This window comes from Oncorhynchus clarkii, chromosome 15 (assembly GCF_045791955.1).
Source record: "Oncorhynchus clarkii lewisi isolate Uvic-CL-2024 chromosome 15, UVic_Ocla_1.0, whole genome shotgun sequence".
In the NCBI taxonomy this organism is placed as follows: Eukaryota; Metazoa; Chordata; class Actinopteri; order Salmoniformes; family Salmonidae; genus Oncorhynchus; species Oncorhynchus clarkii.
In genome coordinates, this window is record NC_092161.1 from 27,784,355 (window position 1) to 27,800,982 (window position 16,628).

Sequence of the window (16,628 nt, forward strand, 5' to 3'; positions counted from 1 at the left end):
CAGAATCTCTCTATTTGATCAGGGTTTTGGATAAGCGTCATCCAATTTCCAATAGCAGTACAGGAGAGAAAACAAGGGCCCTCTTCTCTTTCATTATAGAGTTACATCAACCACAACACTACCAGGATCAGACCCCAAAAGACCTGACAAATACATCCAGGAGTGTTTGCTAGGGACACGCCAGTACACAAGGCTATTTGGATCTATTCTAATGAACTCCGGGAGAGATGGAGTCTCAGGTCTGTATCTATATTTCTCTCCGGGGGGAAGCTACCTAGTGTAGTCCCCTGAGAATATTTCATCACTCGCTTGGTTTAATGTGATGATTGCCCCCACTGTGATCATCTAACAGAGTTATCATGTTTGCTCAAACAGAACCTAAGTGTCCTACAGAAGCCTCAAATAAATTAATAAAAGATTATACTGTGTTCTTCTACTTCCTCAGGGATTTACAGCATCTTGCCAAAGTGTTCAGACCCCTTAGATGTCTTCACATTTTGTGTTAAAGTGGGATTAAAATGTATTTAATTGTCAACAATCTAAAAAATATATATAAAAAAACGCTGTGTGAATAAAATGGTATCACTAAAATATGACCTTTGCGCAAATATTCAGCTCCCTGAGTCAATATGTTAGAAACATCTTTGGCATTGATTACAGCTGTCTTCTTGGGAAGGTCTTCAAATTGTGCAATATTTGCCCATCCCTTTTTTCTTCAAGCTCTAGCAATTTTCAAGTCTTAGCGTTATATTTTCAAGCAGGTTTAAGTCAAAACTGTAACTTGGCCACTCAGGAACATTCACAGTCTTCCTGGTAAGCAACTCCAGTGTAGATTTGGCTTTGGGATTTAGGTTATTGTCTTACTAAAAGGTGAATTCCTCTACCAGCCTCTGGTGTAAGCAGACTGAAGCAGGTTTCCCTCTAGGATTTTGCCTGTGCTTAGCTCCATCCAGTTTATTTTTATCCTAAAAAAAATCAATTTAGGTCATTGTGGAGTCACTACAATGTTATGGTAACACTTTACTTGACACCCAGCATCATAACACATTATGACACGGCAAGACATTTCATAACAGCTGACATAACTTGTCATCATACTGTCATGACACATATTTAGACCTGTCGTGACTTCTATTGTGTTATTTTATGGCTGGTTACGACACCTACATAAGAGTGTTAAAACCCACAAAACCTACCCCATAAAGCATAACATTCCAGATTACACCATAGCCTACGTGTCAACAGTATATTTGTTACACAAAAGTGCCCATATTTGAAATTGACCATATTAAATTATTGTAATTTCACACACAATTGTCACACATGCACCTATTCCAATTCTCTGTTGCTGACGACTGGGATGAATGAAGGAGCAGAATTTACAGGAGCAGGGGAAAAAAAGACACCCTCTTTTTGACTGAGGACTGATATAAGGACATGCATGTGATAGGCCTATCTGGTTTATATTATTATGATGCTTCTTGACAGTGTCATAAAGTGTATTTTCTACAAGTTATTCAAAATATGATGAACAAAACCTGACAATAAATAATACATTACAACAACAAAAAATTATTTGAATAAATGTGAGTTTTGACACATGTAGGTGTCATAACCAGCCATAAAATAACACAATATGTCACAACCTGTGAAAATATATGGGTCATGACTGTTATAATATTATGAAATGATTATGACCGTGTTATGACACTGGGTGTGAAGTAAAGAGTTACCAATGTTATTGAGCCATCCTCAGATGTTTCCCCCAATCAATCACAGCCATTGAACACTGTAGCGGTTTTAAAATCACCAATCATGGTGACATTCCTGAGCAGCTTCATTCCTGTCCTGCAGCTCAGTTCAGAGGGATAACTGTACCTTTCATGTGTCTTGGTGGTTTAATACATAGTCCACAGCCTATTTAACTTGACCATGCTTAAAAAAAGACATTCCATGTCTGATTTGTTATTGTTATCCATCTACCAATCACTGCCCTTCTTTATGAGGCTTTCAAAAAGCTCCCTGGTCTTTGTAGTTCAAGCTGTGCTTGAACTGCAATAATTGACTGAGGGACAAAAGTTGTGTCAAACTGAGGGATTTCAGTTTGTGACAAAACAAGCAAGTATAGCATAGAGAACCATTGTGAAGATATTTCACAGCAATTTAGATGACAATCCAAAATATTACAAGTTAAACCTGTTGTGTTTATATTTTTGTTCTATATACAGTGCATTCGGGATGTATTCAAACCCCTTCCTTTTTTTCACATTTTGTTACATTACAGCCTTATTCTAAAACGGATTAAATTAAATATTTTCCTCAATCTAAACACAATACCCCATAATAACAAAACAAAGGTCCCCAAGAACACAGGGAACTCCATCATTCTTAAATGGAAGAAGTTTTTAACCACCAAGACTCTTCCTAGAGCTGGCCGCCCGGCCAAACTGAGCAATCGGGGGACAGGGGCCTTGGTCGGGGTGGAAATGGGAGAACCTCCCAGAAGGACAACCATCTCTCCATCAATCAGGCCTTTATGGTAAAGTGGCCAGGCGGAAGCCACTCCTCAGTAAAAGGCATATGACAGCCCACTTGGAGTTTGCAAAAAGGCACCTAAAGGACTCTTGACCATGAGAAACAAGATTCTCTTTGGCCTGAATGCCCAGCGTCATATCTGGAAGAAACTTGGCCTCATCCCTACGGTGAAGCATGGTGGTGGCAGCATCATACTATGGGGATATTTTTCAGTGGCAGGGACTGGGAGACTAGTCAGGATTGAGGGAAAGATGAACTGAGCAAAGTACAGAGAGATCCTTGAGATCCCTGCTCCAGAGCACTGAGGACCTCAGACTGGGGCGAAGGTTCACCTTCCAACAGGACAACCACCCTAAGCACACAGCCAAGACAACACAGGAATGTCCTTGAGTGGCCCAGCAAGAGCCCGGACTTGAACCCGATCAAACATCTCTGGAGAGACCTGAAAATAGCTGTGCAGTGACGCTCCCCATCCAACCTAACAGAGCTAGGATCTGCAGGGAAGAATGGGAAAAACTCCCCAAACAGGTGTGCCAAGCTTGTAGTGTCACACCCAAGAAGACTCGAGGCTGTAAAAAAAAATCTTAAAACCTGTTTTTTCTGTCATTATGGGGTGTGTAGATTGATGGAAAAAACAAACAATTGAATCCATTTTAGAATAAGGCTGTAGCGTAACAAAATGTGGAAAAAGTCAAAATGTCTGAATACCTTCCAAATGCACTGTACACACACATTCTGCTCCACTGCACTCAGTATATTTGACTGGCACCTTGGATTACCTAAATGATGACGATCAAATCATCATATCTTAATGATACAATACCTCATTAGGCCATGTATTGCCCTCAGGGTAGGCGGCAACAACACCTGAAATCCCCCATTGGCTAGCCCCAGGGGCGTATGGGAAGCTTTATTCCATAGGTCTCATCATCAGGCCTAATGCTGACAAGCCAAGTCACAATGGACAACTCAGTTCAGTAAAGACATGATCATTGTGAAAGAAAATATTGGGTAAAGCATTGCTCGTTATGTAAACTTCTAACAAACGGCAATGATCAGTGTATATCGTCTTCATATGTGCTCATACTTACAATTTGATTGTGGGGTATCCTCGTACTCCAAATTCTGAGGACATGCCTGAATGGAAAGTGACCATATTTAAACAAAACTGAAGCATGTGTCAATCCATTTATATATATATATACACACACACACATATATATACACACTACAGAATGGGACAATAAGGAATAGAAATTCCATTAGAACTACAGTAACCATAATCCGCAGTTAATTGTCTTGAACTACATTTTAAGGACCAGCTCTTTCCTCAGAATGCACTTTCCCTAATACCTGAAAGCTGTTGTCACCTGTTGATGAGGTTTTAGTAGCCTCTTAGTTAGCCTAATCTTGGACTGCGAGTAAAGTCAGCGACAGACAGTCATGTAATCTGTCCGTGGAATTTTAATCTGGTTTATGCGTGATTAGCCAGAGTGAGAGGCTAGGGGTCAATAACAAGAGAAAAAGAGATCCTAAGTAATGACGTCAGACTTAGGTCTTGGCAATAGGAATAGTGCATCTTTAACAGCCAGGTGAAACCGATAACAGAATGGCAGTTGAGGCACAGTAAGACATATGGGAAGTTAACTTCTCTTGTGCATCCCAAATTGCACCCTATAGAGTGGACTACTTTTGCTCAGAGCCCTAAAGGCCCTAGCAGTGCATTATACACGGAATAGGGTGCCATTTTGGACTCTGTATGCTCAATTAGATGGAAGATATTTACACTACAAGGCCAAAAGTATGTGGATAACTGCTCGAACATCTCATTCCAAAATCATGGGCATTAATATGGAGCTGGTCCCTCCTTTGCTGCTATAACAGCCTCCACTCTTCTGGGAAGACTTTCTACTTGATGCTGGAGCATTGCTGTAGGGAGCATTAATGAGGTCGGGCACTGATGTTGGGCGATTAGGCCTGGCTCGCAGTCAGCGTTCCAATTCATCCCAAAGATGTTCAATGGCGTTGAGGTCAGGGCTATGTGCAAGCCAGTCAGTCGGTGAAGCGTGATTCATTACTCCAGAGAACGCGTTTCCACTACTCAAATCAAAGATTGTCACGTGCTTACTTACAAACCCTAACAGTGACATTTTTAAGTAAAAAAATAGGTATTAGGTATACAACAGATAAGTAGTAAAAAAGGTTTTTAAATGACAGTGAAAATAACAGTAGCGGGGCTATACACAGGTGGTACCGGTACAGAGTCAATGTGTGGGGGCACCAGTCAGTCGGGCTAATATGTACATGTAGGTATATTTAAAGTGACTATGCATAGATGATAAACAGAGTAGCAGCAGCGTAAAAGAGGGGGTCCAGTCCAATGGCGGCGATCATTACACCACTCCAGTCGACGCTTGGCATTGTGCATGTTGATCTTAGGCTTGTGTACGGCTGCTCAGCCATGGAAGCCCATTTCATGAAGCTCCCGACAAACAGTTCCTGTGCTGACGTTGCTTCCAGAGACAGTTTTGAACTCAGTAGTGAGTGTTGTAACCAAGGACAGATGTTCTTACGTGCTATAGCACACAATGGTCCTGTTCTGTGAGCTTGTGTGGCCTACCACTTCGCGGCTGAACCGTTGTTGCTCCTAGATGTTTCGAATTCACAATAACAGCACTTACAGTTGACCGGGGCAGCTCTAGCGGACTTGTTGGACAGGTGGCATCCTATGACGGTCCCACGTTGAAAGTCACTGAGCTCTTCAGTAAGGCCCATTCTACTGCCAATGTTAACGTATGGAGATAGCATGGCATTGCATGTGTGCTCGATCTTATACACCAGTCAGCAACGGGTTTGGCTGAAATAGCAGAATCCACTAATTTGAAGGGGTGTCCACATACTTTTGGCCATGTGTATTTGATATACAAAAAAAAAATCATAATCATAATTGCTCAGACAAGAAACCCAAGTATTGGCATCAGCTGATATTGCACAAATTAGATTCATCACTAACTTAATATGGCGGCCTATTCAGTCAAACAGGTTCCTGCACACACATTCTCTGGTGGCTGCCACATGCAAGCTATGCGCTGGGGTTCTGGTGACATGCTATTGCTGTAATGTGTTACTCGTCATGCATGTCAGTTTTCTGCTTTCCCACCCCACGCCAGCCTCCACCTGTTTGAGCGCCACTTTTGTTTTGCTCACTGCCTGTAATAATAATAATATTGTCTTAACATAATGCACTCTGGCAGTGAGCTACCCCGAAGGAGCAGAGCCTAATGCCAAGACTAACGTATGCATGTACTGTAATCTTTTTCTAATAAATGTTTAAACGAATACGTGGCGTTTCCTGTCTGAACTATAGATAGCTGTGGTGTCAACCCGATAGACTGCATGTTAAACCATATATGCGTACTGTTATTTTGGTCTAAAACTTAAAACTGTTTCAAATGTACTTACATTGACAAAATAATGTCGGCAGTCAAGACTACAGGCAATCAAGAATTGACATGGTCACTGCAACAGAGACTCACCAGAATATGCAGTGCCGTCCATCTTGCCCACTCGCACAGGCGATCCAGAGCTTTTCAACTCGGCGCCGACGTCATACCACACGGGCTCCAGTTTTTTACAGTAGCCACACCACGGTGCATAAAACTGCAAAAGGCCCAACACAACACTGTCAGCCACTGTAAACATGATGAAATAGGCCTAGCTCTAAAACTATGAACACAAACACACACACTGTTCAGAAATAACACGCATGGCGACAACACACTCAGGGACATCAATTGGGTATGGCAGTCGCCATATCCTAGCTCAACCACAACAATTTAAAATAGGCTACTAAAATCAATCATTCCAAATCCAATTAAAAGACAAATGCAGTTTAGCGGTATTAGTTGGCTGACTTTAGGACCACGAGGACACCGTCGGAGCGGGCAGATGAACAGCGAGACTTTTCTCTCAAAACAGTGCAGAGGTGGAAGATGGCTGTCGACAGCTAGGACGCTAGGTAGGCTAAACTGCAGTTTGACTTGACATGAAACAAAACTAGTTTTGAATCCCGATGCTGAGCTAGTGAGTGGCAAGTTAACTGCTGTATTGACATGTGTTTGAGGTGAATGAAGCTACAGCAACCAAGGTGATAAATAGAGTCCCTCCAAGATTTCGCAGGGATTTTTTGTGATATTTGCGGGCAAAAATGCTTAATTTTACTTTGTCAATTCTGACATTTTGCATGGCAATAGGCAATGATTTTGTCCAATTTGTCGCAGAAATGCGCTGACAAAGGAAAAAGTTTGCTGATGTGTGGCTTGATTGAACCATATGTGGTAAATGTGCAGAGATTGGTTGAAATTGTGAGCCCTCTTTTGGCACTGCTGTGATGGGTCAGTTCTATGCAATAATATTGCAATGATTTGACTGTTTTATCCAGAAATATTGCAGTGATTGGACAAATTTACATAATATGCAGGTAACTTTTGATTTTGCAAAATAAATTGATTGGAAAATCCTGGAGGGACTGATAAAGTACATTTTGCTGTTGGCAATTCCACGGTAACAATGTGATGCAGACTCACTTAAAAAAAATGTATGCCAAAAAAAAGAACATTGATTGCTAAGTTTAACAAATCATACACCTACAGTGTATGCAGAAGTCTACTTTTAACAATTCCCACTGACATGTTTACTAAAACACATGTACCTGAGGAACAGTGCAGATACAAAGTTTAACAGAAGAAAATCTCCCTCAGATGTGTGTGACCACGTAAATATCTACTCCAAATTAAAAATCAAACATGTCTGCAGAAAGAATACGGTATCAGCTAGGATGACACCTTGAGTTTGAAAAATATATATTTTGGTTATTGAACTAGACTAACACTCGGTAACATAACAGAACAATGGTAACATAATGACATCTGTACTATACAGTCATCGTCTTTAAGGTGATGTATCCTGAAAAGGTACACAAAGCTAGCTAGCTTGCATATTATTCTACACACTGGCTATTATTCTAATGAGCTCAGCTCCCAAACAAGATCAAATTTGTTTGGTTCAGACCAAATCTGTAACAATCATAAACTTCTATGTTCCACAAGTTGACACCACAGTAATGTTCAGTACAATACAGTTCTGTACAGTAGAGCATAGTAGAGTACAGTAAAAAAAAGTATAGTAAAGTATAGAGTATAGTTCAGTACAGTATATTGCATTATACTGCACTCTTCCCATGTGTTCTCTACTGTACCTGTGGTTTGTGACTACTATGATTTCCCAATTCAATTGCAGTCATTTCGTTAGAGTTTTTGGTCACTGGTACCAATTTGGTAACAGAGTGAAGCATTTGAATCATTTAATGATTCATAAACAAAATAGTTATCAGTAAAAACCCTAACTAATTTGTAGGTCTACCTTTACTTGTTACTTCTTTCATAATCCTTAAAGTATCTTAATATCTTAAAGATATGCGAGTTTGTGGTAACAGAAACATGAGGTAATATTTCTTAAACTCACAGAAGGCAAATTATTTCTGCAAAAGTAAATAAACATTTTGATATTAGTTGGCAGGGGCCTTTACTTCAACATTGTGTTTTGATGCATTTCTAATACCTTTTAAGACTTTTTCTAGATGGTTTTTTAAATACTTTTTTTCATCTGTGTGATCAGAAATCAAAGCCTCTGTTTATTCCACATTTTTTGGGATGGAAAAATGGTTGAAAAACATATCTATGCCTTAATTCCCTCAAAATATAGACTTAGCTTTCATTTGACACCACATTATATATGCTCCTGTAAACTTAACATGTTGGCGCTCATGGGACCTGTTCTCCAAATAACATTTAAGAGGGTTTTTTAACTGTGTAGAAATGCACTAGGCCTTAAAGAGCTTCAACCCCACCCTGTCACTTTGCTATACCCTGGGTTTACTTGAAATGACAACCCTGAACACACCACCAGCCAAAAAAAGTTGAATTACAACATTTCAATAAAAATCTCCCATCTTTGTGGCAATGCTGTACTTGGTATTGGGATTGGCATTTCCACCTAAGCATTTGTTTTGCCTGATAGTCAATGCACAGCCCTGTTCTGTGTACCAGTCTACAAGACTGTGTTTCCGGCTGTGTCTGTGCCTGCCTATAGTGATCCACGTCAGTGTATATAGTACGACTGCTGTCACTCCAATAATTTCTCCTCAAGCGGTCAGACTGGTCTGGACAGGGAGTGCCAGCTTTGGGTGCCAGCTGGATTTGCTCAGGCCCCAGACATGAACCCTGGGCTCTGGCATAAACCCCCTCAGAGCCCCCAGGCCAGGCCCGCCGCCCGCCATGCATGACTTCTCCATTGACTAAAACACACACAGTAGACACACCTCCCCCCTTCCCTCCCCCACTGCCACTTCCGTAAGGGATGAGCTGGACACTGGTGTCGGGACGAGGGTCTAAAGCAGTGCTGAATGGGCTCATTCAGCCTCGTCACGTCAGTGTGATTACAGTGTGTGCGATGCAAAGCAAACAAGACTCACGTCCACCAGCCAGACATCATCTACTCTGGTGTCTTTAAACCTGAGGAAGAACAAAAATTATAATCAGAATTCATAACATTTTGGCTTTATATTTTAACCAATACCAAAGCTATTAAAAGTGACTTATTCGAACCATGAAACTTCGCAATATCCGGTATGAAACATTGAAAATCACGCCACGTCGGAAACTCGGGACCTCTGAGTTAAAATAAGCAAAAATGATTTGCGTTTAGTTTCCTATTGGTTGATTCTGATATTTCCCTAGTGGGAAACGTATCTTTCTCCAAAGAGTAAGCAAGTCAGACATTTGAATTTCCAATATGATGTGAACGAGGCATTATAGACAAGTAAAATGAACAAGACATACTGCAACAAGGATGTAATGAGCAGGCCTTTAACTTGCAGGGGTTGAATTGGAAATGATTTTCCCACCGTAGTTACTGGCTTTCCGTGGCTTTACACTACTACTCAATTCCCAATTTTATGATTGGATCCCCCAGCCGCCAAATATGCTCTGGGCTTGTAAGAATGGAGCAAAAGCTCCGCTCTTTCGCTCTCTCCTCTTAACAAACCCGTAATTTTGTGAGCTGACTTGTAACAAATAAAGACAGTCACATGTAACATGGTAAATTCATAAGCACGAATAAGAATTATACAAAAAAATAAAACATTTTACATTTAAGTTTCTATTGCAAAGTAACAAGATTTTCTCAAAATGAGTGATAATTGGTAACGGTTGTATTGGGCTCAATTTTGTGAGTTCAAACAACTGGTAGTATTATAAACTTGAAACAACTTGTTTCTAGTAGGCTACAGAATTAGAGAAGGGCTGTTTCTCTGAACCTCTGGCAGTAGGCAAGCCTGTTTCTCTCCCCAGTCAGAGGCAGCATGCCTGTCTCACATACTATGGCCAGCAGCAGCAACCTAGAAAACAATTTTGAAGGCCAAAATTCAGGGAGGAAAGCATTCATCATGTTTATGCAACCTAATAGCCACCCTATGAGTACTTCCAGAAACAACTTTATATTTTGAATGAGGATACATATGACATTGCACAGCAGTAAGCTGGTTTATTTGTCATTTTCTCTTCTTGATTTCAATATGGAAGGGAAACCAGTTACTGGTGTTTGTATGTACGGTTTCTTGATGACTAACAAGTATTCTTATCCTATATATTTTGTGGGGAGGTTAAGGGGCATATGATGTTCCCCCATGAGCAAACAGGGCCATGACAGAAAACGTTTAGGAAGCACTGATCTAGTCAATGATTAGCACAAAAACAGATGGGCAACCCCATGCTTCAGTCTATTTATTTATTTATTTATAGCCACTATGATGCATCAGTTTGGCTACAGGTCTTATTGGACCAGAATGTTGCTAGGCTCAATTTTGGATTGTAAAATTATATTTCAATTATATTTCAATGGTGTCACCATCATATTACTTTAATTAATTTTGGAGTAGAAAAGTCACCAGGGCTGCATTCAGTACAGAAATAAAAGGCAACGTTGTTCTGAACAACTAGTTTAAAAAAGGGGTTGTGGGTTCAAAATTCACCACTGGCCTTCAAATATGTCACTCACTGTGTCAAGCCACACCCTGCCACACCTACCAAACAACACCATCCGTTAAACAATGTAGCAAACATTCAATCGAACTGAACGCAACCCAGAACTGACTTTCTCACAGTCCTTCTACCAAAAAATTGCCAAGCATGGTTACTTTCTGAACTTATTTTAATTTTTTTCACCTTTATTTAAATAGGCCATAGTGGCAAAATAATTACAATATAGCAATTAAACACTGGCGTGATAGATATGCAGAAGATGAGTGTGAAAGTAGAGATACTGGGGTGCAAAGGAGAAAAATAAATAACAGTATGGGGATGAGGTAGTTGGATGGGCTATTTACATATGGGCTATGTACCGGTGCAGTGATCTGTGAGCTGCTCTGACAGCTGGTGCTTAAAGCTAGTGAGGGAGATATGAGTGTCCAGCTTCAGTGATTTTTGCAGTTCGTTCCAGTCATTGGCAGCAGAGAACTGGAAGGAAAGGTGGCCAAAGGAGGAATTGGCTTTGTGGGTGACCAGTGAAATATACTTGTTGTGGCGCATGCTACGGGTGGGTGCTGCTATGGTGACCAGTGAGCTGAGATAAGGCGGGGCTTTACCTAAGCAAAGACTTATAGATGACCTGGAGCCAGTGGGTTTGGTGACGAATATGAAGCGAGGGCCATCCAACGAGAGAATACTGGTCGCAGTGGTGGGTAGTATATGGGGCTTTGGTGACAAAATGGATGGCACTGTGATAGACTGCATCCAATTTGCTGTGTAGAGTGTTGGAGGCTATTTTGTAAATGACATCGCCGAAGTCAAGGATCGGTAGGATAGTCAGTTTTACAAGGGTATGTTTGGCAGCATGAGTGAAGGATGCTTTGTTGCGAAATAGATTTCATTTTGGATTGGAGATGCTTAATGTGAGTCTAGAAGGACAGTTTACAGTCTAACCAGACACCTAGGTATTTGTAGTTGTCCACAAATACTAAGTCAGAACCGTCCAGAGTAGTGATGCGGGAGGGCAGGTGTGGGCAGCGATCGGTTGAAGAGCATGCATTTAGTTTTACTTGCATTTAAGAGCAGTTGAAGGCAATGGAAGGAGAGTTGTATGGCATTGAAGCTCATCTGGAGGTTAGTTAACACAGTGCCCAAAGAAGAGCCAGAAGTATACAGAATGGTGTCGTCTGCATAGAGGTGGATCAGAGAATCACCAGCAGCAAGAGTGATATCATTGATGTATACAGAGAAAAGAGTCGGCCCGAGGATTGAACCCTGTGGCACCCCCATAGAGACTAACAGAGGTCAGGACAACAGGCTCTCCGATTTGACACACTGAACTCTGTTTGAGAAGTAGTTGGTGAACAAGCGAGGCAGTCATTTGAGGAACCAAGGCTTTTGCGTCTGGCGATAAGAATGTGGTGATTGAGAGTCGAAAGCCTGGGCCAGGTCGATGAATACAGCTACAAAGTATTTTCTCTTATCGATGGTGCTTATGATATCGTTTAGGACCTTGAGCGTGGCTGAGGTGCACCCATGACCAGCTCGGAAACCAGATTGCATAATAAAGTTAGACCAACAGTTTAAAGTAATACCAAAATGATTGGTATATCAGTTGTGGTTGGGATATATTGACCAAATTATCAGAAGTTTGGGATGTATCCCCCACCCAACATAACAACACAAAAGTTATGTCCTTGGTGATGGGTACACTGAGTCAAACTTAAAAGTCTACAATTTTGTTTACAAACAATATTAACATACGTTTCTGTGTACAGGGGGAGTGACTGGTTTGAGATTGGAATAGCTTAAGTTATTTTACCATAGAATAGTTATTCATTGGGTCTATTACATTAACCAAAATGGTCGTCAGGTGACAACATTCGCATAGATACTAGGGATTGACGTTAAACAAAAGACAGGAAGATTCCACAAGCGAAATACATTAGAGCATCACTTACGTGTCATCGAGTTCTTCGACAATTGCAAGCACCGTTGAACAAAGAAAAAGCCCTACAATATAAAAGCAAAATGAACAGTTAATGTGAAAATCATCACGTTAACAATTAAGCAACACAGTTACACGAATGCTTCTGCAATTTGAGATATGCTGCTAACGTTACCTACGGCTTGCAACCTCATGATGCATCAGCTAGAATAGCTCGCGCCCTTAGCTAGCTACGTTACTGTTACTGTCCGTGCATTTTGCACCACAATTCCACCCAAGCAAAAAAAAAATCGGACAAGTTGTCAAGGTAATGCAACGAATAACGCATTTATTAACAAAACAGAAACGGTTAGAAAGTGTAAGTACCTGCACAAACCAAGGTGGCTTTCACTTTTGCCATTGCTCCGAAAGGAAACATCAAGCAGGAAATAAATACAAGCAGTATTTTCCGTCTGTCTGAGCATGCGCTGTGATTACACTGCATTAAATCGGAAGCATCACAAGGTTGCAGGCATCAGAAATGCATAAATAATATTACTTTTATAATAATAACTTAAGGCCCATGTAATCTTTCAATGTTAATCATAATTACATTTACAGACAATCTCTTTCTTTGGCATATTTATTTTCCTGCTGTTAAATTAACTGTAGCCTACACTTGATTCCGTTTAACCAATAATAAATAATAATTTATTGCATTTGTAAAGTGCTTTTCCTCATAAAGAATAATAAGTGTATGAAATAAAAATAAAAACCAAATAGAAAAAAATGGACACAACTAGACACTGCAACTGACCCAAAACAATACAGCTGACTCTATGTGGCAAGGACACCAAGGAGCACAGCTATCAACACAAAGCCTTCCTAAAGAGAAAGGTCTTTAGACCCATTTTAAAGGAGCCCAGAGTTTCCTTCAGGTGGTCTGGGAGGGTATTCCAGAGGCTGGTGCAGGCCAATGCCTTATGGGGCCGATTCCGACCTGAGTTAAGCCCTGTAAATTGAATGTAATTCCCTTCTTATGCACTTTTCTCTCTATGCCTATTCTGACCTTCAGTTTAAGCATGGGAATGGAATTCTGTTCTCCCGCTATTCGTTGGAGGTGGAGATCTAAGAAATTAAGTTGTGGTAGAGGTGTCTACAGACACACCTTATTCTGACCTTGAATTCACTCATAAATCTATCCCCATGAATAAAGTCGAGTGCACCTGCCGGTTCCAAATGGAAGAAGCATCTACTTCATTATTTTTAGTAGAAATAACAGCATTCTCCATGCACTGTAATTTCTAAACTCGTAAGAGCTATTGACAGTGAAAACCCGTCATTCAGGGCCTGTTTTGAGCCCCACATAAAAATGAAAATAAAGTTATTCAAAAAAAGAAAAAATCTATATATATATATATATATATATATATATATATATATATATATATTATTTTATTTTTTTTTTGGGGGGGGGTGGTGCTTGCCTGTTTTGCATGTTATTTTGGCATTAATGCATGTCACATATCAGTTTGCAAACAATGTAAAACATATACAGTTGAAGTCAGAAGTTTACATACACTTAAGTTGGAGTCTGTCACGCCCTGACCTTAGAGAGCCGTTTTATTTCTCTATTTGGTTAGGTCAGGGTGTGATGTGGGGTGGGCATTCTATTTTTTGTTTTTTTAGGTTTCTTTATTTCCATGTTTTGGCCCGATATGGTTCTCAATCAGCGACAGCTGTCTATCATTGTCTCCGATTGGGGATCATACTTAGGTAGCCCTTTTTCCCCTCCTTTCCGTGTGGGTAGTTGTCTTTGTTAGGGGCACTATAGTCTTTGTAAGCTTCACGGTCATTTGTTTTTTTATTTTGGGGGTGGGGGTTATTTCTTGTTTTGTTAGTGATATTTTACAATAATAAAAATAAAATGTACGCTCACCACGCTGCACTTTGGTCCACTTCTTTCAACAGCCGTGACAGAGTCATTAACTTGTTTTTCAACCACCACACATTTTTTTGTTTACAAACTATAGTATTGGCAAGTCGGTTAAGACATCTACTTTGTGCATGACACAAGTAATTTTTCCAACAATTGTTTACAGACAGATTATTTCACTTATAACTCATTGCATCACAATTTCAGTGGGTCAGAAGTTTACATACACTGAGTTGACTGTGCCTTTAAACAGCTTGGAAAATCCCAGAAAATTATGTCATGGCTTCAGAAGTTTCTGATAGGCTAATTGACATAATTTGAGTCAATTGGAGGTGTACCTGTGGATGTTTTTCAAGGCCTACCTTTAAACTCGGTGCCTCTTTGCTTGACATCATGGGAAAATCAAAAGAAATCAGCCAAGACCTCAGAAAAAAAGCAATTTCCAAACGCCTAAAGGTACCATGTCCGTCTGTACAAACAATGGTACGCAATTATAAACACCATGGGACCACGCAGCTCTCATACCGCTCAGAAAGGAGACGCGTTCTGTCCTCTAGAGATGAACAGACTTTGGTGCGAAAAGTGCAAATCAATCCCCGAACAACAGCAAAGGACCTTGTGAAGATGCTGGAGGAAACAGGTACAAAAGTATCTATATCCACATTAAAAGTGGAGTCCTATATCGACATAACCTGAAAGGCCGTTCAGCATGGAAGAAGCCACGGCTCCAAAACCTCCATAAAAAAGCCAGACTACGGTTTGAAACTGCACATGGGGACAAAGATCGTACTTTTTGGAGAATGTCCTCTGGTCTGATGAAACAAAAATAGAACTGTTTGGCCACAATGACCATCGTTATGTTTGGAGGAAAAAGGGGGAAGCTTGCAAGCCGAAGAACACCATCCCAACCGTGAAGCATGGGGGTGGCAGTATCATGTTGTGGGGGTGCTTTGCTGTACGAGGGACTGGTGCACTTCACAAAATACATGGCATCATGAGGAAGGAAAATTATGTGGATATATTGAAGCAACATCTCAAGACATCAATCAGGAAGTTAAAGCTTGGTCGCAAATGGGTCTTCCAAATGGACATTGACCCCAATCATACTTACAAAGTTGTGGCAAAATGGCTTAAATTGTCCGTGTAGACCAATTTGGGTTTCCAATCTCTCCAAAAGAATGTGGTGATCGACGATATCAAAAGCAGCACTAAGGTTTAGGGCCACGAGGACAGATACAGAGCCTCGGTCTGATGCCATTAAAAGGTAATTTACCACCTTCACAAGTGCAGTCGCAGTGCTATGATGGAGTCTAAAACCAGACTGAAGCGTTTCATATACATTGTTTGTCTTCAGGAAGGCTTTATTACTGCCACTTTTAGTGAGTTTGGTACACATCTGGTGGATAGGGAGCTGTTTAAGTTCAACATAGGGGGGCCAAGCACAGGAAACAGCTCTTTCAGTAGTTTAGTTGGAATAGGGTCCAGTATGAAGCTTGAAGGTTTAGAGGCCATGATTGATTTTCATCAATGTATCGAGATATAGTATTAAAAAACTTTAGCATCTCCTTTGACACTAGGTCCTGGAAGTGTTGTGCAGACTCAGGACAACTGAGATTGGAGAAATACGCAGCTTTAAAGAGGAGTCCGTAATTTGATTTCTAATGATCATGATCTTTTCGTCAAAGAAGTTCATGAATTTCGCTGTCAACGAAGCATGATTTGTGCCGCGCTCAAAACAACTGCTAACTTGGAACTGCGAAAACTTGACTTCAGTGAGTTCAAGACAACTGGGAAGTCAGGAATAAACGAGCTCAGACTGGCAAAATATGTTTTGAATGGTCATCCACCTCGGGAATTGTAAATCCGGCCTCTTTCTAGAGCTACGACCTGAAGATCAATGACACCATCATGATTTGACCTTGTTTTTTTCTGAGTTCCCAGTTGTTTTGAAAGCACCATAAATCCAGAGAATGCCAGACTTTGATGACAAAATTTGCCCATGAAGGACTGCCACGTCACCTTCCTGTTCAAGTGAGCACAGCACAACAAGGCGAGTCCAAAAAATGTATTGTTTGCTGCTGCATAAGTTATGTAATATGCCAGGGAGATATGTATACTGTAGCTAAGAAAGTTATACTAAGTGTAC

The 16,628-nt window shown here is 40.6% G+C and overlaps 1 protein-coding gene across 2 annotated transcripts in view; it reads right to left on the reverse strand.

Annotated features, from left to right (window-relative positions):
• LOC139367136 (protein disulfide-isomerase TMX3-like) overlaps positions 1–13,051 on the reverse strand; it is a 62,012-nt gene extending 48,961 nt beyond the window's left edge. The window contains exons 1-5 of one of the 2 annotated variants that reach the window (XM_071105201.1): positions 12,934–13,051; positions 12,581–12,632; positions 9,068–9,107; positions 6,072–6,195; positions 3,627–3,672 (exon numbers count right to left, since the gene is read on the reverse strand). In XM_071105201.1, coding sequence (XP_070961302.1) covers positions 3,627–3,672; positions 6,072–6,195; positions 9,068–9,107; positions 12,581–12,632; positions 12,934–13,051 — 380 coding nt within the window. Of the gene's footprint in view, positions 1–3,626; positions 3,673–6,071; positions 6,196–9,067; positions 9,108–12,580; positions 12,633–12,742; positions 12,801–12,933 lie in introns of those variants that run through there. The other variant, XM_071105202.1, reaches the window with a different exon arrangement.
• Positions 13,052–16,628: the final 3,577 nt, after the last annotated feature.